Raw genomic sequence first — 24,777 nt, 5'->3', positions numbered from 1 at the left:
ACCTTAAAAGTAGAGTGTCTAATGGCTCTAATGTTAATAAATAGCTTTAAACTTATAAATTAATTTTGGGGATAATTAGTATGCTTGTAACACTGGACTTAACTACTCAGACCAGTACACACACACACACACACATATATGCATGCTAAGTTGCTTCATTAATGTCCTTCTTTGCATCCCTATGAGCTATAGCCTGCCAGGCTCCTCTGTCCATGGGACTCTCCAAGCAGGAATATGGAGGGGTTTGCCATGCCCTCCTCTGGGGAATCATCCCCAGCCAGGGATTGAACCCACATCCCTTATGTCTTCTGCGTCAGCAGGCAGATTCTTTACCACTAGCACCGCCTGGGAAGCCTTATATGTATCTCTACATGCCTCATACGGGGTCAGTGGCCGCCTAAGAAGACACCAAAGAGCTGGGTCTTGCTCTTCTTTCTCTGTCTCCATCTCTCTGCCTCTCTCCCTCACCCCCCCATGTGAGAACACAGCAAGGACATGGCCATCTGCAAGCCTTCACCAGAATCCTATCATGCTGACACTCTGATCTCTTCCCAGTCCCAGAACCATGAGAAATAAACGATAACTGTCTGTTGTTTAAAGCGCCAGGTCTATGGTATTTATGGTATTTTGTTCTGGTGGCCAGCACTTCCTTCACATGTAAGGAAGTAGACATACAGATAGTAGGTGGCCCCAAGGACACCAAGGTTAAAGCCAGGCCCCTCTGACTCTAAAGCCAGGGCCTCTTCCTGCTGCAAAAAGCATGACTTCACCTGCCCTTGGGTTTCCTTGAGCCCTAGGACACTGAACATTGTTTAAGACAGAAGCTCTTGATGACATTAAGGAGATATGCATTTTTTTTCCTAGTTGGCTTTTTTTTTAATCAAAGATCTATTTTGTCGATTTCCTTCTGGCATCTATTGAACTGATGTGTTTTTTGGCCTATATTTTAAGTTGCGATTTGGTCCACTCTTGTCTCTTTGCCGTGGTCACAGAGCGCAGCGTCTGGAGGGATACACGGAGCAGGGCCGCGCCCTCAGTGGGTTGGAGTTAGCTGGGAGTTTCTTTCCCCAGGCTGGGGCCTGGGGCTGGCTTTCCCCCTCCTTCTTCCCAAGAGCTCCGTGAGGAGGGTCTCGCAAGGGTGATACGCAGGCCAACGCTTTCTTCTTCAGTAGCAGGAGAGAGGCGCTGAAGGAAAGGCCGTCCCAGGGCCACATCAGAGGCGTCTTATCGATTCTAAGTGGCTTAACGGACATTTCCCAGACCCAGGGGCTGGATGCTGTGGGGAACTGGGTGCTGGGACCCTGCTCTGGGCCCCTGGAGCCCACCTCCTCCGTCTCCTGCAGGAAGCCCCCGCCCGTCTGCAGGGATGTGCAGATCCTGTCTCTTCCTCCCCTTGGAGCCCACAGGATATTTTCCTTGGCCAGCTGCCCGAGCCTAGGACACCCTGCAGAGGCCCCCCAGGGCAATCATCCCTCCTGGCCAGGACCCCCACCCACCCCGCCACTGGGGCTCCCCCATCCTCAGGCCCCCACAGCCAGGACCACCCGGCGCTGAGCCCACACCCCACCCGCTACAGCAACGCAGTCCCTTCCCCTGATGGTACCCCAGGCCCCTCTCGTCCCTGCGGAGCCAGCTCATCAGCCACCGCAGCCCTGCGGGAGGGGGCCGGTCCCGCAGGCTGGCTGGCTTCTCTTCCCAGGTCACCTGCCTGACCCCCAGCTTGGCTCACAGCCACTCTGGTCATCCATCACGGTTTCCTCCCTCCTGGACACTCCGGCGTTCACTATCTACGGATACATTTATTACCATGAAACCCGACTTGTTTTTCCAGAAAGCGCTCTACTTGATCATGAGTTTTATTAAAAAATATATTTACTTGTTTTGTTATTATATTAAAGATTTTGTTCCTCTACTCAGCAGTGTTAACTTGGTGAGGCTTTAGCACTGGGATTCTCTTAGCTTTGAAGAATGAAAAGATCTTCATCCTTTTTTTTTTTTTTTGCTCTAGGATCATCTCTATTGTGGGCCTGACCTGCTCCATCAAAGGGTCCAATGTGCTGCACCCCAAGTCAGGGAACAGAGCTGGGCCACTTTGGGGTCTTCTCCCAGCGTCGTTCCTGCTGGCAAAACTGAGGAATTGTGATCATTACTATTTTCCCAGAAAAATCCCTTTCATAGAAGCGTCTAGGTTTGTCGTCTCAACATTATCATCCTTTTTTTTTTTTTTTTTTTAATGGTTCTTGGAATGGCATCCGTCTCTGAGTTTACACGGCCCTAGCCGTCCCGCTTGTGTGTTCCTGCAAAGTCGAGACACCCAGCGCCCCCTGCCCGGCTGAATGGGAGGTGGACAGACAGGAGACCCATGCAGCATGGAGGGGAGAGGTGAGACCAAGCCAGGAGGACCCTCGGGGATGCCCAGCGGCCGGGCGGGGCAGCTGGGTGGGTGGAGGCAAGGACCTGGTGGAGGAGAGACCCAGAGAGGGTGTGGAAAGGAAGACCTCACCCCAAGGCCATCTGCCAGGCCAGTTAGGATAAGGCAGTTGACTGAGTCTCCTGTGCCCCTGAGGGGGACTCTGGCCGACCCCTCTCGGGTGGACACTTCACCTCTAAAATCTCTTGTGGGTGGTTTTAGTGACCTGAGTGGACACGCTTGCGACTTGAGGCCTGGGACCAGAGGAAAGGCAAATCCCCCTGGTCATGAGTGGGGCCCAGGTCATAGGAACACTTGGGGCCAACAGACCGATGCGCCAACGTTTAAAAGCTTCCAGAGCGTGAGTCACTCGGCCATGTCGGCGCTTTGCGACCCCATGGACTGTAGCCCACCAGGCTCCTCTGTCCATGGGATTCTCCAGGCAAGAAGACTGCAGTGGGCATCCGTGCCCTTCTCCAGGGGATCTTCGCCATCCAGGGATTGAACCGAGGTCTCCTGCAATTGCAGGCAGATTCTTTACCATCTGGGCCACCAGGAAAGCCCCCAAGTGTCCTTCAAATCTATTCTGCTCCCTCCCCTGGGCAATCCTACTTTCCCTAAGTCCTGGAAGGCCTAGGGTCAGCATGGGATTTTCAGACCCTCTGGAGTTCTTTGCTGGAATGCGGTAGCCAGGGAGAGCCAGCCCTCAGCTGTTTCGAGGGGACTTGAGCGTTCCCATGTGGAATCCCTCACTCCTCAGGCCCCAGCTCCATCCACACCGCCCGTAAACAGCTAGCCATCAAACCCAGGAAGAGGCCCCCAAGGGCCCTGGAGGTGGGACCACTGGGGAGGAAATTCCTGGGCTCCAGACCCCAGAGGGTGGGCTGGGAGGCCTCTGGCCTCCTCCGCAGCATGGGAAGGGCTGGATGGGGCCAGAGCAGGGCCCACCAAAGACTGACTCCTCTTGTCCAGGTCAGAGACCACCAGCGGGGAAGGACGTGTATAGCCCGGCGCACAATAAACTGGAGAAACACATGAGGTAGCCCTTGGTTTTTGTTTATTTTTTCAATAAACAAAACTTTTTTTGCATGTCTGGTGCAGAGACGGGGAAGCTAAAAAGAGCTCATCATTGACATGTTTGAAATTTTTCAGTTACAAGATCATCACGCCTGCTCCTCCCCCAGGTTGGGGACCACGCTAGGGACATGTCTCTGATGGCTGTCTTTGAGCTTCCCCGGGATTGGCGTAAACTACACACTACTCCAAACACACACGAGGTGTGGATGGGCAGTCAAGGATCCCAACACTCTCAGCAGAATCTGGTTACCCCATAGCGGATGGAATGGACCAATTTCTGCATGACGTGAAGACCGTGGCGAGGCTGCTGACTTGGTTCTGATCTTGCGGGATGTGTGTTAGAGGCGCTGTGGAATTTGGGTGGGGCGGCCTCATCGAGTGCTGGTAAGAGAGGATCTGTCACGTGGGCAAGTGAGATGGTCAGGCTGCGAGGGAGGCGTCTCCCCTCCCACGTTGCTTTACCTGCACTGCGCTAGGCTCCCTGGGGACTCCTGTGTGTCCACGCCCCTCCCAGAGGGCCCCTCATCCTGCGTCCTCAGCTCCCTGCACACCGCCTTGCACTCAGCAGGTGCTTGGAAATGCTTCCGGATTGAATGGATGGTGGATGAAGGATGAATGGGTGAGGAACTGGTCAAGGATAGGCAGTGGGTGGGGTGGGGGCGAGGGTCTTTTCCTTGTCGTCAGGAGACGTGGCTGTTCTCTACAACACGGAGGTCGAAAGCGTGGAGTAGAGAAATTTGATTGCTGTGTCCAATCTTAGAATTTGGCGCGAGGGGAGACTGAGAATCAGAACCGTCAGCTGACTCGATCAGGGGGTCTCACGTGAGAGAGAGGCTGGGCGGGGGTGCCAGACCCCCACCCAACCAAGCCAACAGTTCTTTTTTTTTGTCTTTTTTTAAATTTTATCTCTTAAAACAAACTTAAAATGAGATGAGATGGTGACTCCAATGACTTGGGTGGGGGGTAGGTAGAGGGGGTTGGGGTGAGGGCTGTTAGAGACTGGGGGTGAGGGCCAGGGAGGGGAGGGGTGGGGGCAGTAACTTGAGCTGGGGGCGGGAGAGGACTTGGGAGCGGGGACAAGGAGGGGCGAGGGTGCAAGGCTGACGGCTTGGGGCGAGGGTGGGAGGTGGTCGCCGGGGGAGGGCTTGGGACTGTAAGGGTGGCTTGGGCTGGAGATGACGAAGTCTGGAGTGATGGGGACAATGTCTTAGGTGAGAACTGGGGAGCCTGGGGGAGATGAGGGTCGGGCTGTGAAACACGATGACAAGGGGCTTGGGGCGGTAAACCGGTGGCTGACGGGTGATGAGCTGGTGGTCATGTGACAGTTGGTGACGCATGAGGATGCATGTGATTCGAATAACGGAGACGGCGTAGGTGACGGTGGCTTAGCAAGGTAAGCAAGGCAGGTAATAATGCTCAATAAGCTAAGAATATACATTCCTATCTTAATAATTCAAGAAACAAAATACTCCTAACTGGTACCCAAGGGCTGTTTAGCTGCCCAACTCCGAGAGCTGGAAAGCTAAACAGAACTCTGTCCCATCTACTTTTGCACAAAAGATAGATGCTCTTTTTTCTAAAAAAAAAAAAAGGCAACGTTTATCATTCAGAAGCTGGCTAGGTCTTTGGGGATCTGAGGGTGGTTAACTCAGCAACACAAACGAAATCCACGCTGTGGTCTGCTCTGGTACCTCTATGGCCACAGAACTAGAAAATGCCCCACAAGCGATAATTTCCACCAAACCCTGTGAAAAACCTTGGTGAGGGTTGTGTTGCTGCTCAGACACACCGGGGCACTTGCGGTTCAAGATGCACTTAAATTGCTGGGGGACATCTCTAACCTACAGGGTCGGAGGCAGGCACAGTTGCTGGGGCCTTGAGTAGGTGGGTAGGTTGGGGAGGGGGCTGCCTAAGGGTCAGCCCCAGACTGCACACTGGGACTCAAAGGGGGCGACCGTTTCCGGGTGGGCAATGGGCCAGGAGGCTCCCCACTTTGAGAAATGCAGTCAAAATTCATTTCAAATACATCAAGTGTACATCCAGGATAGGCCAAAACCTTCGGATCCCAGGATGAGACTTAGTCTTCATCAGATCCTAATTTTTTAGGGGCACGGTTTTGGTTCATCACTCCCTCGTTCCTAATTCAGATGTTGAGGGCAAGAGAGGACCCTGACGGTCATGGTGTTCAAGCCCCCGCCTGGAGGTGGGGGGGAGGAGGTGGCCCAGGGTGGGAAAGGGACTCGCCAAGGATCACACAGCGAGTGAGTGGCAGGGCTGGGACAGGGTCCCAGCACCCCCAGCAACCAACCCGGGGCTGTCTCTCTCTCTCTCTCTGCCTGACACACGGCCGCTGCACTCTGCTAAAATCCCAAGTCAATCGGGAAGATCGAAAGCTTTGCGGTGTTGACATGAGTGCGAGTCGGGAGTGGTGTGTGAGAATTAACGAACGAAAGAGATTTTAGCCCTTTTCACAGTGGGTGGTCATGCACAGCACTCGTAACGGTTTCACGAGGACCCTGTGGCCGAGACCCCACCCCTGGTTGGAGGGGGCGTCGGCACGGAGCCCTGGTACTGTTGCCATGTTTTTTTTTGGTCTTTTTTGATTTTAGGTTGAGATTTTAGAATAACATACTTATTTGTCTTACTCACTTAAAGATGAAATTCTCATTATTATTATCGTTATTATTATTTTTTTATATCATGCATTAAGAAGAGAGAAAGAGGATTCATCTGGCAATTACGTTGGTTGCACACACACGGCAGCGCAAAGGCAGGAGAGGGGAGCGTAGCGTTCACCAGATTTGACACAAAGGAGAGCAAATTCCACCACAAAGATAAGAACAGACCGCACAGAGAGACAGGGGGCTCTGCGGGGACCCCGAGAAGGGGGGGGCCGGTGGGGCGCTGCTCAGATCTCCTCCTCGCCGGCCTCCTTGGTGAAGGTGGTCATGTCGATCTTCTCCGGGAAGACGATGTTGACGGCCAGCTCCTCCCCGCTGTTGTAGTGCAGCAGCAGGTTCTTCTTCTTGCGCAACATGTGGTTGTAGCGCAGATTGGACACCCAGGCCTCGCACTTGTTGAGGAAGACGATGCCCATGGTGCCCAGGACCACCAGGCTGGTGAGCACGCCCAGGATGGTGAAGCAGATGGCCTGTCCCTCGGAGAGGAGCGGAGTGCTCTTGTTGAGCTCCTTCATGGACACCTTCAGGACGCGGTGCTCGGGCTGCGGCACCGGCAGCTCGTGCACCCCGGGGGTCAGGCGGTAGGTCAGCCCGTAACCGCTGGGCAGACGGGTGACCTGCTGGGGGCCCGCCGCGCGCTTCCGGCCACACCGGGGGCCGGTGAACGCGGGCTTGCACAGACACTCGAAGCTCACCTGGGAGTGCTGCAGGCAGGTGCCGCCGTTGAGGCACGGCTCGCTGGTGCAGGTGTTCACCGGGCGGCTGCAGGTCTTGTCCATGAAGCCGGCGGGGCAACGGCAGCGGAAGTCACCCCCGATGTCGGTGCAGATGCCCTGGTTCTCGCACGGGTTGGGGATGCAGCTGTTGGTCACGATCTCGCAGAAGTTGCCCGAGAAGCCAGGGGGGCACAGGCAGACAGCGTGGGGGGCCCGGCCCTCATCGTCCACGCAGCTGCCTCCGTGCTGGCAGGGCGAGCTGCAGCACAACAGGGCACAGCGTAAAGGGCCCTCGGGCGCTTGGCTAGGACAGCAAGGCTGCGGTGGGGGGCGGGGGGGGGTGCCCTGCTCCCCCCTCGTGCCACACCGCAAACCTCCTGGGGCCCAACCAAAGGGCAGGTGCTCAGAACGCTCGAGCTGAGGGAGTGCCAGCCAGGGAGGCCCCGGGGTAGGGGTGGGGAGTGGGTGCCTGGCACCGGGAGCCCCTGCCTGTGAGGGGCTCCCGGGCCATCCGAGGTGGGGTGGGCACCTCACCCCCATCACGCCGCCAACCTGGAACATGCCTGACCTCCCGTGCCAGGATGCCCATCTCCTCTCCCACCTCTATGTCACCTCTCCAACCAGAGGCATGACGGTTAAGTCACTGGACAGGTGGGGAAACTGAGGCTGAGAGAGGCAAAGTTAGTGATACCCCAGGGCTTCAGCCCACCCTCCCCTTAGCTCCGCCCCTGGGCCACAGAGGCGGAGCCAAGCAGGGTATCCCTCAGTCTCTCCCACCACCACCACCGCCGCCGCCCCCAGCCCCTTATTATTAATTTTATTTTCCGTGGAGTTCGCCTGCGGGCTATTGTACTGGGAAGCCCTTGGGGACTCTCAGAGTGAAAGAAATCCACGCTGTCTGCAAGGCAGGAGCAGCGTCTGGGCCTGGCTGGTTAATAGTGGCTCATTCACCCCAGTGCAGCCTGCAGACCGAAGCTGTTTGCTCAAAGCGGAGCACACGGAGCATTTAATGTAAGTGCTTTTAAACGAGCAGACCCTTTGTCATCTGATAAATGCCGAAACTCCGGGGAAGAAAGGGGCTCGGAGCGCAAGGAATCAGCATTGCTGCTGCAAGGGTGAGGGTGAGAGGAGCCAGGGCTCTGGAGGAATTTCAAGGACCCCAGGCTCTATTTTGACAGACGGGCTCAAGTCTATTAGGGAGGAAAGCAAAATATTTTAAAGGTCTTGCTCCGTATTTCCCCTTCCTGCCAGGAAGCAGAAATGGAGCTCGGTGGTCACCCCTGTCCTCCGACCTCACCCTGAACTCTGATCTTTTTTTCCCCTAATATTTACTTTTAATTGAAGGATCATTACTTTATAGGATTTTGCTGTTTTCTGCCACACATCAACACGAATCAGCCCTGGAATGCTGATTTTTAGAATGCTGCAAGAATGCTGGTTCCTGGCCCATGTGGCTCTGGGGGCTCTCTGCCCCTTCCCTGGAAGGGACTTACACTTCGGCTTCCTCATGAAACAGGGGCGTCCCCCCACCTGCAGCCACTGGCCCAGGACTGGAGACTGCCCTGAATTCTCGCCCGACCTCCCTGGCCTCCGTTTAAACCCCCTCCTCGGGGGGTGAGGAGGGCAGTGCCGCTGAGCAGATGAGGACCAGAACGGCTGAGCTGCTGGGAAGTCTGCTCAGGGGGGCACCGGAGAGGCCAGGGACCGGTCCATCTGCCGTGCCCACGCCCTGGTGGCCCCTCCCCATGAGGGTGGCTGGGGGCCGGACCCCCTCCCCCTTCCCCTCCCGCCTGTCCTGTGCTGGCCATAGCCCCCTCTCCCCACCTCCTAAGACGTACATCCCAGGAGACCCAAACGCAGAGCCTGCCACCCCCTCCCCCAACCAAAGCCGCCCCTAAGGTACGGAGAGCGGGTTTCACCAACAGCCTCGGGCACTGCCGAACTCTGATCTCGTTACGTCACCTTTAGAAAATTATGCCGCTGGGGCTCGGGTTCACAGTCCCCAATCTACTGTCATTCACACACATCAGGACTTGGGGACATCAGGGGAATATGAAATCGCCTTCAGGATTGTTTGGGAAAAAATGATGGAAAGGACACACTCCCCCATAAAGACCCCATCGCGGGGGCAGCCCCCCCGCAGGCTGCAGAAGGAGCACTTCCTCGGTCTTTTGTCCGCCGACAGGTCCGCCTGGGTTAGGCTGAAAGGGTCTTTAAGGGGTGGAAATGGGACTCTAAAGCAGCGTTTTATCAGATCTGCAGGGAGAGAATGCTCACCCATTCACCACGCAGGGCCCATCCATTTCCTGACAATCCTTTCCTGAGAACCCGGGGGCGCAGGAGCACTCGTACTGGCCGTCATCGAGGTTCAGGCAGGTGCCGTTGTTGGCGCAGGGGGTCGAGGTGCAAGCCCGGATGTCTGGGAGGGGAGAGAAAACCAGGGAGATTAGATGAGGTTGGTGGCGGGGTTGGGGGCACGGAGGCTAGAAGGAGAGCATCCTGGGTGGGGGCAAGGAGAGAGAGGCACCCCTCCCTCTGGTCAAGGCGGGGAGCCCGTGTGAGCAGCCCAGATTCTCTGCTTGTGGTCACTGTCCAAGGTCACCCAGCGGGGTCCTCAGTAAGGGAGCTCTGCGACTCCCCCAGAACCCTGACCTAAGTAAACAACTCTGGAGGCCGAGGACACAAAGTCACGGCCGTTCACCAAGATTTCACCCAGGCCCGCTGTGCCCTTTTTCCGGCACCAGGTCACCTCTTGGGTTCTGCAACACTGACCTTCACTGCAGACCCCTCCCCTCCCCCTAACGCTCCAGACCAGTTTCTAGTGTCTGAGGAGGTCCATGGTGCCCGGGAGGTGGAGGGGTGAGTGCAGCCCAACTAACTGTTAGATACATCACCTGCCCCTGTATACTGTTCCATCAAAGGGGAGTGGGGAGGTGGGGGAGGAAATGAGATGTAAAGCCCCCTGTTGGGAATCAGGAAACCTGATTGAACCCCAGCACTGCCTCGTCTCCTGGTGGTCTGTCTGCTCTCAGGTTCTGAACTAAGGGGGTCTATGATAAAAAGGTTGCATCTTTTGAAGGCGGTGAAATGAGAGCTATTGAGGGCTCGCCTGTCAGCACGGGTTTCCATGAACACTGGTATATTTCCACCGCCTTTTTACACCTCCCATCACGCACACTTCATTATTCGGGGCTCAGCAAGGCAGGGACGGGTTGAACAAAGGGGGGCCTGAGGCGGGGGCTCTCTGACCGGAGAGAGACCCTTTCTGCATCCACCTTCAGCCAGCTGCAACTCTCCCCCACCACCCTGCCACCCCAGACTCTATGCCTCACTTTCCCTGCTTATAAAAGGAGGGCTTCTCCCCAGCCCATGTCTGAGTCCCCCCTTCCCCTTGGGTTTTTCCACCATCTGAGCTGCCGCCTGAGCCAGGGCCAGCCAGAGACGCAGCGGTGACTGAGGGGCAGCTCTGGGTGGGGGTCCCCGGGGGCTGTGGCCACACACGTGCAGATGGATTCGCTCTTTTCAAGAGCCCTGCATCCTCTCAGGGAGAGGGGATGGCTGTCCGTCAGTAAGGAAAAGCCCCGCACGCCAGGCGAGGGCCTGTGCAGAGCTCACACGAGGAGTCTGGCCGTCACAAGGGGAACGTAGGGGATTTATCACTATGGGAAGGCCCTGGGCGTGAGCGCCAGGCTCCTGTCACTGAGAACCTTACGTGTAAGCACAAGAGCTATCGACCACCCACTCCTCTCCCACTCCTCTCCTGCAGTGAGAGCCGAGGATCGGCTCACCTTCTCCCCCTCCCTCCAGGGCCTCCAACCCCAAAGTCGGGTGGATTAAGCCACCACAAGGGGAGAGCGGCGGGGGGTCTTTGCCTGCTGGGGCAGCAGCTGTGGCAGTGACAGCCTCAAAGACGGGTGAAAAGGGAGAAGGCCAGGAACTACCCGGAGGGCAGCTTCCTCTGGACCCAGCCGCCCCAGGCTTTTGTCGACCCAGTGGGGAGGGACCTTTTGTCTGGGTCCCGGGCTTAGATATCACAAAGAGTGGGGCTCCGGGCTAAAAAGCCCTGATCCCCAATGGTGGTTTTTCCGGGACCCCCTTGGGTCCCCCAAACAGCTCAGAGATTCTTGCAGGGAGTCAAGCCCTGCTGGCCAGAGCCTAAGTCAGCTATAGGGAAAAACCTGCCTCGTGCGGGTGTGGGGGAGGGCACTTTAAAGACCCACATGCTGGGGGATCTTGAAAGCCCACTATGGCTTTGCGCGGAACGGTAACATTACAGTTCTTAGGTTTTTCTCCAAGGAAAGCATTAGCCCCCCGATGAGAATGAACACATTTTGGAGGCAGAGGGTGGAGTTTGGTAGCCAGCCGGCTGTTCTCCTGACTTCCTAAGAGTCATGAGCAGACCCAGTTGCTTCCCTGAGCCTCAGTTTCCCTCCTGGGAAACTTTGCAGACGCTGGCGTATGGCAGCTGCCTACACTGCCAGGGGAATTTTCTCAAGGACCCTGGTCTGCCTGGGCTTCAGGGCAGGTTTTGCCAAACAAGAATGGGCTCGGTTGAACATTTTGCAGCCTGAAACTGCAGCGACAGCCAACTGTCCACTTCTCAGGGTAATGGAGGGCAAAGATGGCATAAATTAATGAAATCAACAGATAACACCAATCTGCACTCGAGCTACTTCTCAGCCTTTCCCGACCTGCCACCCCCCAGCCCCTACACCTGGCCTCGTCCAGCACAGCCCCCAGCCCTGTCCCAGTGGTCCTGACCTGGTAGCCGCTGGCCCCAGCGCTCAGCACCCAGCACCCTCTCCACGTGTGTTTGCGTGTGTGCTGCAGCATCCTTAGTAGCCTCACCTGTGGATTCCTTGGCATCTTGGCTCTGTGACCCTCCCCTCTTTGAGCTTCAGTGCCCCCACTCCCCCGGGACAGATTTCTGCCGTCCCCACCCTCTCAGCTTTGGGTGGCGTGATCCTTTTGGGACTCTTTATTCAACAGGCAGCCCCCCCGCCACCCCCCACCCCAGTGCCTTCCCCACTGCTGGGCGCTGGTGGTGCAGTGGGGAGCAGCAGTAAGTGCCCCCTCCCCGTGGGGAAGCCCCCAGCACCAGTGGGAAGCGGATAAACAGATCATTACCATCCAGACTGCTGGGTGTGCTGGGCGAAGGCCGCAGGGGGAGGGGAGGCAGCCGCCACCGCACTGGGCGGGGAGGAGGTGGCTGGGGGCAGGGAGGGCAGGGGCAGGCGCCCACCTAGGTCACAGAGGTGTCCGTCCCAGCCGTCCTTGCAGATGCACTGCCATGGCTCCACGCAGAGGCCGTTCACACAGCCGGGAAAGGTCACGCACTGGTCACACAGGGGACCCTGCCAGCCAGGCTGGCACCTGTGGGGTGTCGGTGGGGGAGAAAGATGGGGGCATGTGAGTGGGGGGGGACAAGAGTGGAGAGGGAGTTGCTGTGGAACTGACAGCGCTCGGGGAGGGGGTCTCTGCACAGTGCTAGGCCGGTGGGTCGCGGGAAACCAACGCCAGTCACCTGAGCGGGAAAGCTTAGACTCGAGGTGAGCTGAGGGGCCGGGCAGAGGGGTCCCTAGGAGCCAGGGGAAGAGCTGCCTTTTGCCGCAGTGGCCCGCAGTGGTCTCACCCTGCAAAAGGCTCTCCTGCCCGCCCCCATCTCTGAGGAAACAGACAGGAGCCAGTGGCACCATGTCCCCCCCCCCGCCCCCGCCATCCCCAGACACCCAGTCCTCTTCCCCCACCCTTCTCCCCCAATGGTTGGTTTTCTGTGTGGGCGAGGGCGCTGTTTGCTGCAGTCCAGGGGCCCCCCACTTTTTCTGACTGCGTCACAGCTCCCCAGAATTCTGCCTTGCCCCCCCCCACTCGTCCCTGCCACGAGCTGCCTCTGGGGAGCCCCTCCATTACCTGCACACACTGTCATCGTCGCAGAATCCATTTTCAGGGTGGCAGGCCGGGAAGCATTCAGCTCCTGGGGCACAAGAAAGGTTACGCCATTCGCCGCACGAGGCCCAACAGGCCGGGAAGGCGGCCTCCTCCCCACCGGGGCTCTACCAGCCTGGCCCACAGTCAGGCACGCCATCGAAAGCCACCCAGGGGAAAGCCCCCGCTGCTCCCGGGTCTGGGGTCATCACAGCACACTGCCTAGCTCCCGGGGCCCGGTCAGACACCCAGCGTCCCTCAGAGAAACGACAAACGTCAGGCCCTTCAGGGCAGGGATGGGGAGACATCGAACCAAAAGAGCTTGACCCCGGGGGACTGGGCCAAACCCTCAATTTTACAAAGTGAGCTAAAGGTGGGGCGGGGGACAGATTTTTGAGGTATTCAGCTCGGGAAAGCTCAGACAGGTCCACCTGGAAGGCTCATAGGTAAGGCGTCTGAGTTTTCCAAAGGTTAATCCCAGCGAAGCCAGGCACCCAGGTCAAACTCCCCACCCCAGGCGCTTGGTATTAAAAAGACCAACAAGGGTTTTGCGGACAAGACTGCAATTCTGACACCCTTTAGAGATTCTAACACTTTAATAGGCACCTACTGTGTGCGTTTATTTTAACTCTCAGCAGCTTTTCAGACAGCCCCCCCATAAACACTGGCGCAGTGGGGGGGGAGGGCCCTGCGCGAAGGGGGTATGCTGCGTCACGGACAGATGGCCGCCGCAGACAGGAGTGTCGCAGCCCCTCACCTAGACCAGCGCCACGCGGGAGGGGCACGGCCTGCGCTCCCGGCTGGGACTCTGGGGCGACGACGGCAGTCACCCTCCATAGCCCCCACAGGCCTGCTCCCGAGCGCACACGCAGAGACCCCCCCCAAAGTTGCACCCCAGAGCGTTTTCACAGAGGGCTCCCCAGCATCACCTCGTTTCTCCATACCTCCGCTCTGCGCACCGGGCCCCTGCGAGCGCCACTTCTGCGGGGCGGGAAGGGGCCGGGGGTCCCACAGCCCTCCCGCTCCCCGCGCCCCCCACCCAGGACCCCAGGGCCGGGCTTGGCATGCGAGGGTGGCAGGGGGGCGAGGCAGGCACGGCGCGGGGCTTAGGGTTAGGCGGGACGGGCGGGAGTCGGGGCGCACGGGACGGGGCGCGCGGGGCACAGGGCGGCCAGGGGGGCGTCGCAGGCTTCCCCAGAGGGGGCGCGAGCCGGGCCGCCGGGGGGCTCACCATGGGCACTGCGGCCGAAAGCCAGCAGGAGCAAGAGGGCGGGCAGGAGGGCTGCGGTCGCGGCCATCGCGGGGCGGCCGGGGGCGCGGTCCCGGGAGCGGCGCGGGCGCGGGACCTGCTCCGGGCGCCGCGCTGGGCTTCTGGTTGCGGACGCGAAAGGGGGCGCGGGCGCGCGGCGAGGGGAAAGCCAGGGCTGCACCGGGCTGCGCGCTGCGCTCTCCGCTGCCGCCGCCGAGCTGCCGCCGCCGCCGCGCGCGCCGCCCTTTTCGTACCGCGGCCCCCCCGCGGCCCCCGCCCCTCGCCCCCGCCTTCGTGCGCACGGGGCCGGCGCCGGCCAGTCCCTGTGACCCCCGCCTTTCGCGGGGCCGCCCCCCACCACTGCGGTGTCCCGGAAACCCGCTCGCGCACGCGGGCCACTCTTGGCTAGACGGGCACAGGTACCCCGCGCGCGTTGGGCACACGTTGCCCCCACAGGACGGCACACGGGCGCGCACACACGGGCCGGCTTGGAACAAGTCTCGGTAGCCGAACCTGGGCTGGGCCGCAGACCCCAGGAAGACGCGAAGACGCGCTCGGAATACAAAAGCACGCACAGAAACACCAGAGCACTGATCGCCAAGGTCCCGAGCACGCATGGCATGGTTCACGCACCCAGAAACACACAAGCGCACACTCTAGACACCGGGGAAACGCACACTACCCCACACGCAGCGGGAAGAACACTTAGGAGAAGCCTTGGGGCACCCACTCTCCTAGCCATAAACACGCAGGGGGAAATTGCAGGCACTCTTGTGGGAGCACATACAGCAACCCTGACACTGCGACACACACAGACACTGCAACACACGCGCACGTCATAGAAATGGCCGGACCGCCACAAGCTTGCTCAGTCACAGGCACGCAGACAGGCAGAGGACGTAGAGTTATGAAACCCGGGCGTCCTCAGCATGTGCCAGGCCGTCTGCACAGGGCACGTGTGCAGCCTCGTGACACCTGGACACGCGAATACCCTGGTGACATGCAGACACCTGGGCACATGTTCCATCACGTACACACACACACACGCCATCAGGCCCTAGTCCCGCCAGAAGGCTCTCATACATCTGATTTTCACACGCACACACACATACACTGTCCCCGAAACTCACGGATGTCAGGCTCTTGGTTACACGCTTATCAAGACACACATACAGGCACCCAGCACAAACAGGCACGCACGCACACACAGGCCCTATCACGTCCATCTTCACCACCGTGACATATGCGGGCAAGCTCACAAGTATGCTCACACGGACACGCACAGTTGCACACCCGGCACTCAGCAGGTGTTCCATATCCACCGGGAGGCCTCCAGCTGGGGGTCACACAGAAGTGCAGCTGGGGGTGGGGACCCTGCCAGAGACCCTGAGAGTTCCAGCCCAGACATAGAGCCCCGCACTCTGCTGGGCCAACCACCCTCTGGGCCCGTCCCTATCAGGGAGGTTTAGGGAAATGGAGAAGGACCTCTAGGCGAGCATGGCGGGTGGTAGAAAGGAATCCCAGGTGTGTAACCTCTGGGGAGGATACCAGGAGGTCCTGAGCAGATGGATCTTCAGTGTGGGCTTCACTTGCATCCGTTAGTTTGCAGACAGATGCCGAGGGCTGGGAGGGGTGGCCTACTTTTCCCCCCACACCTGAGTGGGGGGTGACCTCTGCCTCTCTGAACCTGGCTTTTGGGCCGTCTCACAGGGCCCTGGCAGGTTTGAGAACAGACTTACTGTCCTTGGCCCTAAGGCCCTAAGTCCGCACCCTAGAAGCAGGACCTAGTCTGGGTGGCCTCCTGGAGGCTGGAGGGAAACCCCCACTTCCTTGTGGACGGCTCCTCTTCCTTGTCCACCTCTGCTGAAGATCCAGAAGCAGGGGGTGCTCTGGGAATGGCTTTGGAGAAAGATCACGCAATAGTTGCCCAACCAGCTTCCCGCCCCATGGCCCCTGCCTTTCCGTGACCTCGTTCTCTCCCACGAACGCTCTTCTCAAGTGAAGAAACAGTCCAGAGATGGAAGGACTTTTGCCCGAGGCCCATGGGCTACAATGGGAGCGGCCGGAGGTCCACTGGAGCTCCTCTGACCGCACCCCGCCCCGCCCCCCCCCCCCGACTTCCCTCCGAGGACCCTGACCTCAGCCTCCAAAATTATCCCCGGAGGAAGGGAGGGCTGGGTTGCCAGCCAGACCCTAAGGAATGGGGGTGGGGGGGCAGGGGGAGACCTCAGGACCCAGCAGCTCCTCCCCACCTCTCCTCCCACCAAGTCACCAGGTGCCCGTGTGGACAGTACCGAGCACCAGGGGTGGGGGCTGGCAGCCATGGAATGTGCCCCCTCTAGACTCCTCCCTTCCCTACCTGGACCCCTTCCCACCACTGCCCTCCCTGGTCTTGGAAAGGGAGGGAGGCCTTGGGAGGGCGGTCTCCCTCACAGACTTCCTCTGGAGCCCAAATGTCACGAGCTCAGGCCGAAAGGGCACTCCCCTGGCTGGTTGGCACCTGCTTGCTAACCCCAGCTCCATCCCCCGCCTATTGAGCACTGGTCACTTCCACTCTGAGCCCAGCTTCCTTGTCTAGAAACAAGGATGGATATACCACACTTATCCCCAAAAGGAACTCGGGTTTTCTTAAGTAGAAACCCACCATACTCACAAGACCTGGCCCCTTCCTGCCCTTGCAACAGCTGTCACCACCAGGCCTCCACCCCAAGCAGCCAGAGAGAGCTGCTGGCCAGGGATGAGGTGCCCATCCGGTCGGGCAGGCTGAGCCCTTTACCAGAGCCCTCGCAGAGCCGCTGCTGGGAAGCCGGTGGGGTGTTCCTGCCTGCCCGGATCTATAAACCTAGAGCTTTCTGTCGCTTTGCTCTAGTCTCAACAAAGGGTTTGTAAATTCAGGAGCCCTGAGATTTCTTTTCAGCCGGCAGACACTGAGAAAGGGTAGCTGAGGAGCCGTGGGGAGGGGAGGTTGGCGACTGTCACAGGCTTCCAGGCTGCACAAAAAGAACGAAAATGCCAATCCAGCCCCTTGGGGAGAAGTCGACACCGCCTGCTGGTTGCAAGCAGACCCTGGGGGCTGGGGGGGAGCACAGGGCAGCCCCTCCTCTCTCTATACTTCCCTCCCCTCCCCCCACCCCTTTCCAGAAGAGGCGGATGGCCCCTCCCTCGGAAGATGCTTGGCCCCTGCTCATCACAGCCTGGCGTGGCAGGTGGTCCACACAGGTAGCAGAGGTCAGACCTGCCTGACCGAGCTGAACTCCATCCCTTTGCTAAGCCGGGGTGGCTCTGCCTGCTTCTCCGCCCCTCCCCTGCCCCCAGCCCAGCAAGCAGGAGCAAGACAGCAAGTGGTCCTCTGGTTAAGAAAAAACAGGCTGGGCTTCAGCCTTCCAGGGCAGCAAGGTGATGAGTGAAAGTTTTCTGAGAGAATCAAAGAAATGTGCTCTCCAGCCTTTTCCCCTTCCCCCAACTCCTCTCCCCCTCCCCACTCTTCAAACACTACATGGCCCCCGGCCTTCACCAGCCCCCTTTGCCCTTGATTAAAGACAGAATCACTGATCAGAGAAGCCCAGCAGGGTCCAGCTGGAGGAGCCTGGGAGACCAGCTAATAATCCTGGGTGCCCGCAGCGGGGTAAAGCAGTCTGGGGGCGGGGCTTCAGCCCCACCTTGCCATCCAACTCTGGGCCCCTACTGGTCCAGCCCTAGGTGAACACAGTAGAGCTGGGGAAACTGAGGCCTGGTGAGGCCTACCGGGAGCCTTGGTTCCCTCTTGCCCCCAGATACTGCATCCTCCACCCTCCCTCCAGAAGAGGACCCGGCTCTCCTGGCCCTGTCTGAGAGGCAGCTCTTCCCACGGCGTGCGTGCTAAGTCACTTGGGTCACGCCTGATTCTGTGCAACCCCATGGACTGTAGCCTGCCAGACTCCTCTGCCCATGGGATTCTCCAGGCAATAATACTGGAATGGGTTGCCATGCCCTCCTCCAGGGGATCTTCCTGACCCAGGCATCTCCTGCATTGGCAGCTGTGTTCTTTACCGCTAGCGCCACTTGGGAAGCCCATGGCACTTCCCATGGCACTGCTCCCGCAACCAGTCAAGCCGAGTGCAGAAAGCTCAGGGCTCCTGGTTAGAGCCCTAAAGCTGAAATATCCTAGAGACTGCCAGGTCGGGGTTTGCAGCGAATGGGGACTGCCTTGCTGCCGCTCTCTGATGCCCCCTGGGACTTAGATTCGGGTTTAGCTGAACCTCATCAGGGCCTCTTCACGGCTGGACTGGTCAGGATGGCAAGGCCCACTTCAGAGATGAGCATGCTAAGGTGTGAAGACACCGAGACAGGCGTTCAGCTAATGAGTAGCAGAGCTGGGATTCACGCCAGAGGCTTCAGGGACTCCGAGCTCCCAGGCTCTCTGCTCTGCCAGCCACGTGGTGGGAGACACCCGGGCCCACAGGAGGACCGGGACACCCCCGGGACCCAGCTGTCCTCTCCTTGGGTCGGGGGCTTGGAGCGCTTCTTGCAAACACCGCGGAGCTGCGTGACTGCCGTGATGACAGTTCTTTTCCAAAGCTCAAGTTCATCTTTGGAGAGAGAAATTATCTCTTTTTCTGCCAAGCGGAGGGGGCTTGGGGGCGGAGGATGGAGAGAAATGAGAGACACACCCGAGCACATTTCAGATCTGAGAACATGATGGCTTGGTTTCGAGTTCAATCAGAGAGAAGCCTCTTCAGTCTGAAGTGGCGTTGCGCTCAGCTGGGTAGGAGAATGTGGCCTGGAGAGGCATGTGACAGAGGCCCACTGCGGGGGTCTCGGCGGGGCCGCGGGGGGCTCGAGCACCCCACACAGGCCTGCATGTGACACGGGGAAGGAACAGCCTCGGCTCCCCAGCAGGGACGCGGACAAGAGCGCCTGGTCTGGGTTCGTCTTTAGTGTTGACTTCTGCCCAGTCGCGTCTCTTACCGATTTCTCATCCTCCTCGGATGGTAGGATTCAAAAATAGATTTTTCTCGCTTCCTTTCTCGCCATTGGAATCAACGTGGATGTCAAGTTCACAAGTCTAATTGTCCACGTCATCAATCAAATTATCCTCTTAAAGGGCGCCACTGAGTCATGCTGTGCGTGTGGGGAGCTCTCGGGGGTCTCCAGAAGGGTTAATGACAGCTCCCCACCCCACCCCCACACCCTATAGGTAAACTCACACCGCCCCCACCCCTGCCCCGCCCAGGAGGGAGGAAAATCAAGACCAAGAGGAGAAAGGAGTCTTTTCATCACTTAGCCTGTCGTTGCAGGCTTTGGCAAAAAGTACAGTAATTCTTCATTCATCAGAAATTCCCAGAAGTTAATTTTCCACAAAATGGAGGTGTAGCTCTTTAAATGTAGTCGTTTATCCATTCAGCATTGGCTGAGCTCCTACTGTGCGCCTGAGGCTGTGCTGGGGGCGGGGTGTGTACAGAGATGGACCCCAAGGTCGTCTCTCTCTTGCGCGAGTTCAAGGGGCAGAGGAGACCTAGAGGTCAGAGACCTCTGCCCTCCAAGGGGGCGTGTGCTGGGAGGCTGTGCGCACATGGGCAGGAGGGGGTTGGTCCTCAGGTTGAGTGTGTGAGGGTGTGCCACTCCGAGAGGACCTTTGGGCATGCGGGCATGTGATGGTTCAGGAGTGTGGGTTGTCCACTGTGACTGGGGCAGGGGTAGGCTGCAGAAAGAACATTACAGAACTTCCAGCATTCTGGGTCTGAACCCCTCTCATCTATTCTGGAATGTTCTTCAGTCTCTGTCCTTTCTCTCATACCAGGGTCGACCCACGGACACATCTTGCCCAGACTTGTGCCAAGTCTTGGGAAGTGGGCTGAGCTACTGCCACCCATCTCTGCCATACTTACCCACCCTACCTTCCCAGGAGGATCCAGCCAGGATGCTCACCACAGGCTCCGGCAAGGCGCCTGGGGGTCAATCAAACGAGGGTAAACAGGGGACTTCCTTTAGCCACAAAGAAACCATCCTCTCAAACCCTGAGCCCCTAGAAGAAGGACCCTCATCCTGACCCCAGTTGAGGATTTCGTGGGGTGGTGACTGTGGCCAGATCATAGCCTCTTTCCATCAAGAGTCTGGGTCTAAGAAAAAGAGGCTGTGCACCGTGGCTCGGTCTGCCACACCTGTCAAGTTCAGGGATGTGAAAACACGCAGCTCTCGAGGAATTTGAGATGGTCCCGTACTATATTTATTCTTGTATTTGTAAGAAAGCATTAGCATTCTCATTCAATTATATTCAAAGAATGTTGCCGACGTCCTGCTGCATCCCAGGCGTTAGGGATCTCTGGCAGAAGAAGGCGCTGCCCTACGCCGTGCAGGGCCCTGGGACAGCCAGGCAGGAGGTCGGGGGCATCACCTGCTTGTCCTCTCTCCCCTCCTTCTCTTAGACCTTCCCCGCCACCTGCCAAGTCCTCCAACCTGCCCAGGACTGGAAGCCACAGAGCCCACGGCCTCCCCATCGCCCCTGCCACCCCCGGCCCCTGCTGCACCGCCCGCCCCAGCACCTCTCCCCACCTGGTGTTGACGGATTTTGCACGAGTGCCTGACCTCAGCAGGGCCAGAAGCGCCTTGGTCAGTCTTGCAACCCACATCCGGGGGCCAGCAGGGCTACCCACCCGGTGTTTGTGGATTAAGTGAGTTAATGAATAAATGAATGAGGCACCAAGTGTTCTCAGAGGGTAACTGCAGGCCCCTGGCAAAGATCCTGCGTCCTAGCAACTGGCCCCCGCCTCTCCAACCAGCGCCTTCTGGCCACCCCTGAATGCAGGATTCCAGGGGTGGCCAACCCTTCAAACTGGGCTCCCCCAAGGGGGTCCCAAGGTTGCAGTGGTGCCCTCACCTTGTTCTCTCCCTGCCAGGACCCTGCAGTATGGCGACAGGATGTAGAATGCAGTGAGACCGTCAGCACCCCCACTCTGACCAGCCCCCTGCCCACCTCCCCCAGGGCCTGGCTCCTGGGCACTGCCCTCCACAAGCCCGTTCCTATGCTCACGCTCTGTGCCTCCCAGACCCCCACCTAGCTGCCTGCCATCGAGCTCCAGTTAGGGGTGTGGGGCAGGGGACATTCAGCATGAGGGGACCCCAGCTTCTTCCCCCACCCAACATACATGGGGTTTCTTGGTATTCCCAGACTCAAGCATGGTCTTTAAGGATGAGCCTTGATTTGATAGGTGCACACAAATGCCCGTTCCTCTTCCCTCTCCACCTGTAGGGGCTCCCCTATCAGCTGCAGAACTGGCTGGGGCCAGAGAGGCTGATCCAGCCTCCCAACGTCACCCAGCCAGGTACTGACTGAGCTTAGGAGCACAGCGTCAGGGTGGAGTGCCCCGTCAGGATGACTTTGAAAGCTGATTGTAAAGTGCTTTGAGGAAACTCTGGGTTTATAAAGAGGTGTGTCTGAAATCTGACCAGGAAGCCCACCGGCTCAAAGCAGAGAAGTCCTGTCACGAGAACAGGACTCCAGCTGGGGAACAAAAGCCTGCTTCCGAAGGTGGCTGCCCTGTCTCCTCACCCTCATTTTCTTCGCTGCCTTCTCCCCCCACTGCCTCTCGCTACCCAGCCGTCCACAAGGGGAGAACCCAGCTCTCTCTGGCTGTCTCAGTCCGAAGCTGGTGCCTGGGTGGGAGCCCTGGGGGCTGGAGAGCCTGCCCTCAAGGACTCGGACCCACTTGTCTCCATGTGTCAACCCCTGGCCTCCTTAAAGGCCACCGCCACCTCCCTCGGCCTTCCGAGTTCACAAGCTCGTAGCCCCCACACCCTGGGGGCCATACCTTCCCCACAGGCCCCCTCATCCTCTCCCACATCCCCATCCTAGCCACCATCTGGTGCACACCACCAGCCTCTCTCACCAAGGCCTGCTTCAGTCTCCAGGCCGCCAAACTCCAACTCCCCGTGGCTTGCAGGGAAGAAGGAAGGAAGGAAGGAAGCGGGAAGGAAGGACTCCTGCCTTTTCGAAACCCGTTTTGGCTCCCCAAGGGCTGCACACTCAGAATTAGGCGCACAGTAGGGTCTCATTAAGCATCTGTGGAATTGAATTGCTCCATCTTATCAGGGACGCGATGCGGATGCATTTGGCAGGGACAAGGGGCACCTTGGGATGCAGACACAGTCTTTTCAAGCCTGGGGAGCCCCTCTTCCCTGTGAAGATTTGTCTCCATCCTGGAGATGAGCTTCTTTTCAGCACCTTTCTCCTGCCTCTCTCCAATGGGCCAATTATTTCCGATCGTGTTTTATTTAATTCTGCCTGCCCTCCATGAGCGGCAGGCAACAGCCTGTACTGGTCACGGACGGCGTCAGGACCGAGATTGATCTGTGCACACGTGGAGAGGACCCTGCTGGCTCATTCTCACCCTGGTCATGGTTGTTCCTCCTCCGAACCCCCTGCTAAGTGAAGAAGATACAAGGAACAATCTTGCATTTGTTGTTTTCTGAATAGTTTCTAGGCACCAGCGGGGCTGACTGGAGAAGGGAAGGGGCACGGAGCGTGGGTGGTGGCTGTGTGGCTGGTGGGTGAGCTTGGGAAGCTGGTTTGGGCTCCCCCTGGAATGCTGTTCGTTCCCAGGGGTTATAGTGCAGCTGTGACCCCTCTGCGGAACAGTCGTGCAAGAAAGAGAGGCTGAGCCCCCACCCAGCACTGAGTCCTTAGTTGGTGCTCAGAGCCACCCGCCGCCCGCCTCTGAAATGAGGCTGCTGCTGACCACGGCAGGACGCAAATGCGCCACGCAAAGGCCTGTCACCATCCAGGTTCCTTACGCGCACCGTCCAGGCCCATGTGCCCTGAGGTTGAGCCGTTCGCTGGTCCAGAACCCACGATCCATCCCTGGGGATCTGGGCCCAGCCTCGTCATTCCCCACTTGGCAGCGTGAGTTAACAAGGAGACCAAACCAGAGGACTTGTGAGGCCTGCAGGATGCGGGCAGGGCCCCAGTGGGAAACAGATGGCGCATACAAGATGGTTGATGCGGGGAGACTTTAATAAAGGGCTATTTACAGAGATGTGGGCGGTGTGCGAGGGGATGGGAGGGATAAGCCACCCCGTGGGCCTGTGGGGCGAGGGGGTGCACTGTCACCCCGGAGCTTGGGGCGGAAGGCAGGCTTGAGCCCAGGAGTCCAGGAGGACCCTTCCCATCCTCCAACGTGCTCAGGTCCTGGGGCCTCACCCAGCTGGCAGCAGAGGCCTGGAGTTCCTGCTGTGGAAGTTTAGGGGGGCCTCCAGGTGCCCAGAGCAGGGGCAGGACAGAAGTAAAAGAGCCCACGGAATCAGAGGCATCGCCAGACCCAACTGCCTCCTTCCAAGCCAGGGAAACTGAGGCTGGAGGGGCCTCCTTCCGGGCAGAGCTGGGATTTGAACCCAGGTCTCCTGGCTGGAACCCTGGCCCTCGCTGCTCTGCGGGTGTACTGGCTTGGAGCAGTGCTTGGATTGTGGCCCCCTGTAATGGGAAGAACGCAGTGGACCAGGATTCAGGGAACGTACCGCGAGCTGAGTGAGCCCCATTCTGGGCTGGGGGCAGGGGGCCGACTCGGCCAAGTGGCTGCTCAGGGCTGGGCATCAGGACTTGGGGAGGGCCCTAGGTGACCCTGGGGAAAGTCTTTCCCCTCGCAGGCCTCAGTTTCCCCACTTGACTTTCCCCGGCTCTGACTTCTCACCCAGGCACACGCCCTGCTGCCTGGGTGTTGGAGGAGTTGTGGGCCAGGTGAGGTAAGTGAGAGGGGAAGGGGCCATCCCTGCAGGAGGAGAGGGTCTGAACTGTAAGCTCTGCGGCTCCAGGAGGGACCCTGGGGCGGGCAGCTGCCGACTGTGGTGCTGGAGAGTGGACAGGGGACACACAGAGACGGAGAGTCACAGATTTGGCGGGGACAGAGCCCTGGGATCCAGCGGCCTTTCAGCTATGGGAAAGGAGAGGAGTTCACAAAAGAAACAGAAGAAGCTGCCCAAAGGCGGGTAGGACCAGACCCGGCTTCCTCTCGGCTGGCCACCCCAGTAGCCCTTCTGGCTCTGAATTTCCAGTTCCTTTCAATCCACGGGCTCCTTCGCTGACATCCAGAAACACTCTTGAATCCCTCATGTTTGTAAGTATGGAGAAATCCCAAATGCCAAGAGAGACAAGAGAGTGAGGAAGGGGAGGGTCATTGGTTCCCCATGAGGCAGAGACATCAGTTAAGACCAAGGTTGGGAAGAAGCCACTGGGGCAGGTTAGGTGGGTTCCTCTGGGGCAGAATGGGGGCAGGATACAGAGGGACTGAGTCGGAGGTGAGGCATTGGAGGCAATAAACCACAGCTGTGAACAGGAAGAAAGAGGGTGAGATGGGAAAGGGCTTCATTTTGCAAAAGGTTGTGTGTATGTGTGTTGTTCAGCCGCTAAGTCGTGTCCGACTCTTTGTGACCCCGTGGACCACAGCACGCCAGGCGCCTCTGTCCTCCACTGTCTCCCGGAGTTTGATCAAATGCGTGTCCATCGAGTCGGTGATGCTGTCCAACCGTCTCATCCTCTGTGTCCGTGTCTGCATTTAAAGATGGGAGAGACTAGAGGGTGTTTACAGGCAGAGAGCCTGCAGATGTGAAGCGAGGGCACAACTGATTAATTGAATGAGAACACAGTCTCTCCCCTCTGTGAGTTCCTGGTCTGGTGCGGAGAGGGGGATTTGAACCGACACCTCCACTAATGGGAGACGCGCTGTAATTAAATTACCGCTCCAGCCGCCA

At 58.5% G+C, this 24,777-nt stretch overlaps 1 protein-coding gene across 5 annotated transcripts; it reads right to left on the bottom strand.

The window, feature by feature from the left end:
• Positions 1 to 6,136: 6,136 nt before the first annotated feature.
• Positions 6,137 to 14,277, bottom strand: DLK1 (delta like non-canonical Notch ligand 1). Of its 5 annotated transcripts, none has more exons than XM_070775734.1 (6): positions 14,041 to 14,277; positions 12,795 to 12,858; positions 12,127 to 12,257; positions 9,162 to 9,303; positions 6,864 to 7,143; positions 6,137 to 6,710 (listed from the first exon to the last, which is right to left on the bottom strand). In XM_070775734.1, exons 1-6 carry the CDS (start codon positions 14,105 to 14,107, stop codon positions 6,396 to 6,398), a joined length of 999 nt encoding a protein of 332 aa, XP_070631835.1. In that variant the 5' UTR covers positions 14,108 to 14,277; the 3' UTR covers positions 6,137 to 6,395. The 5 variants fall into 5 exon arrangements, with proteins under 5 accessions (XP_070631835.1, XP_070631836.1, XP_070631837.1 ...); XM_070775735.1 differs by having other exon boundaries at positions 6,137 to 6,689; XM_070775736.1 differs by having other exon boundaries at positions 6,137 to 6,644.
• Positions 14,278 to 24,777: the final 10,500 nt, after the last annotated feature.

This window comes from Bos indicus, chromosome 21 (genome assembly GCF_029378745.1).
Source record: "Bos indicus isolate NIAB-ARS_2022 breed Sahiwal x Tharparkar chromosome 21, NIAB-ARS_B.indTharparkar_mat_pri_1.0, whole genome shotgun sequence".
In the NCBI taxonomy this organism is placed as follows: Eukaryota; Metazoa; Chordata; class Mammalia; order Artiodactyla; family Bovidae; genus Bos; species Bos indicus.
Note: the sequence above shows the minus strand (reverse complement) of the source record. Positions and strands in the feature narration are given on the sequence as shown.

What these genes read in the sequence shown, in the direction of transcription:
- DLK1 (XM_070775733.1), bottom strand. Translation starts at nt 14,107, where the DNA reads ATGGCCGCGACCGCAGCCCTCCTGCCCGCCCTCTTGCTCCTGCTGGCT. An exon ending in GACGATGACAGTGTGTGCAG is followed by an intron (nt 12,258 to 12,794) that starts GTAATGGAGGGG and finishes GACACCCCACAG; the next exon opens with GTGCCAGCCTGGCTGGCAGG. An exon ending in CGGACACCTCTGTGACCTAG is followed by an intron (nt 9,304 to 12,126) that starts GTGGGCGCCTGC and finishes CTCCCCTCCCAG; the next exon opens with ACATCCGGGCTTGCACCTCG.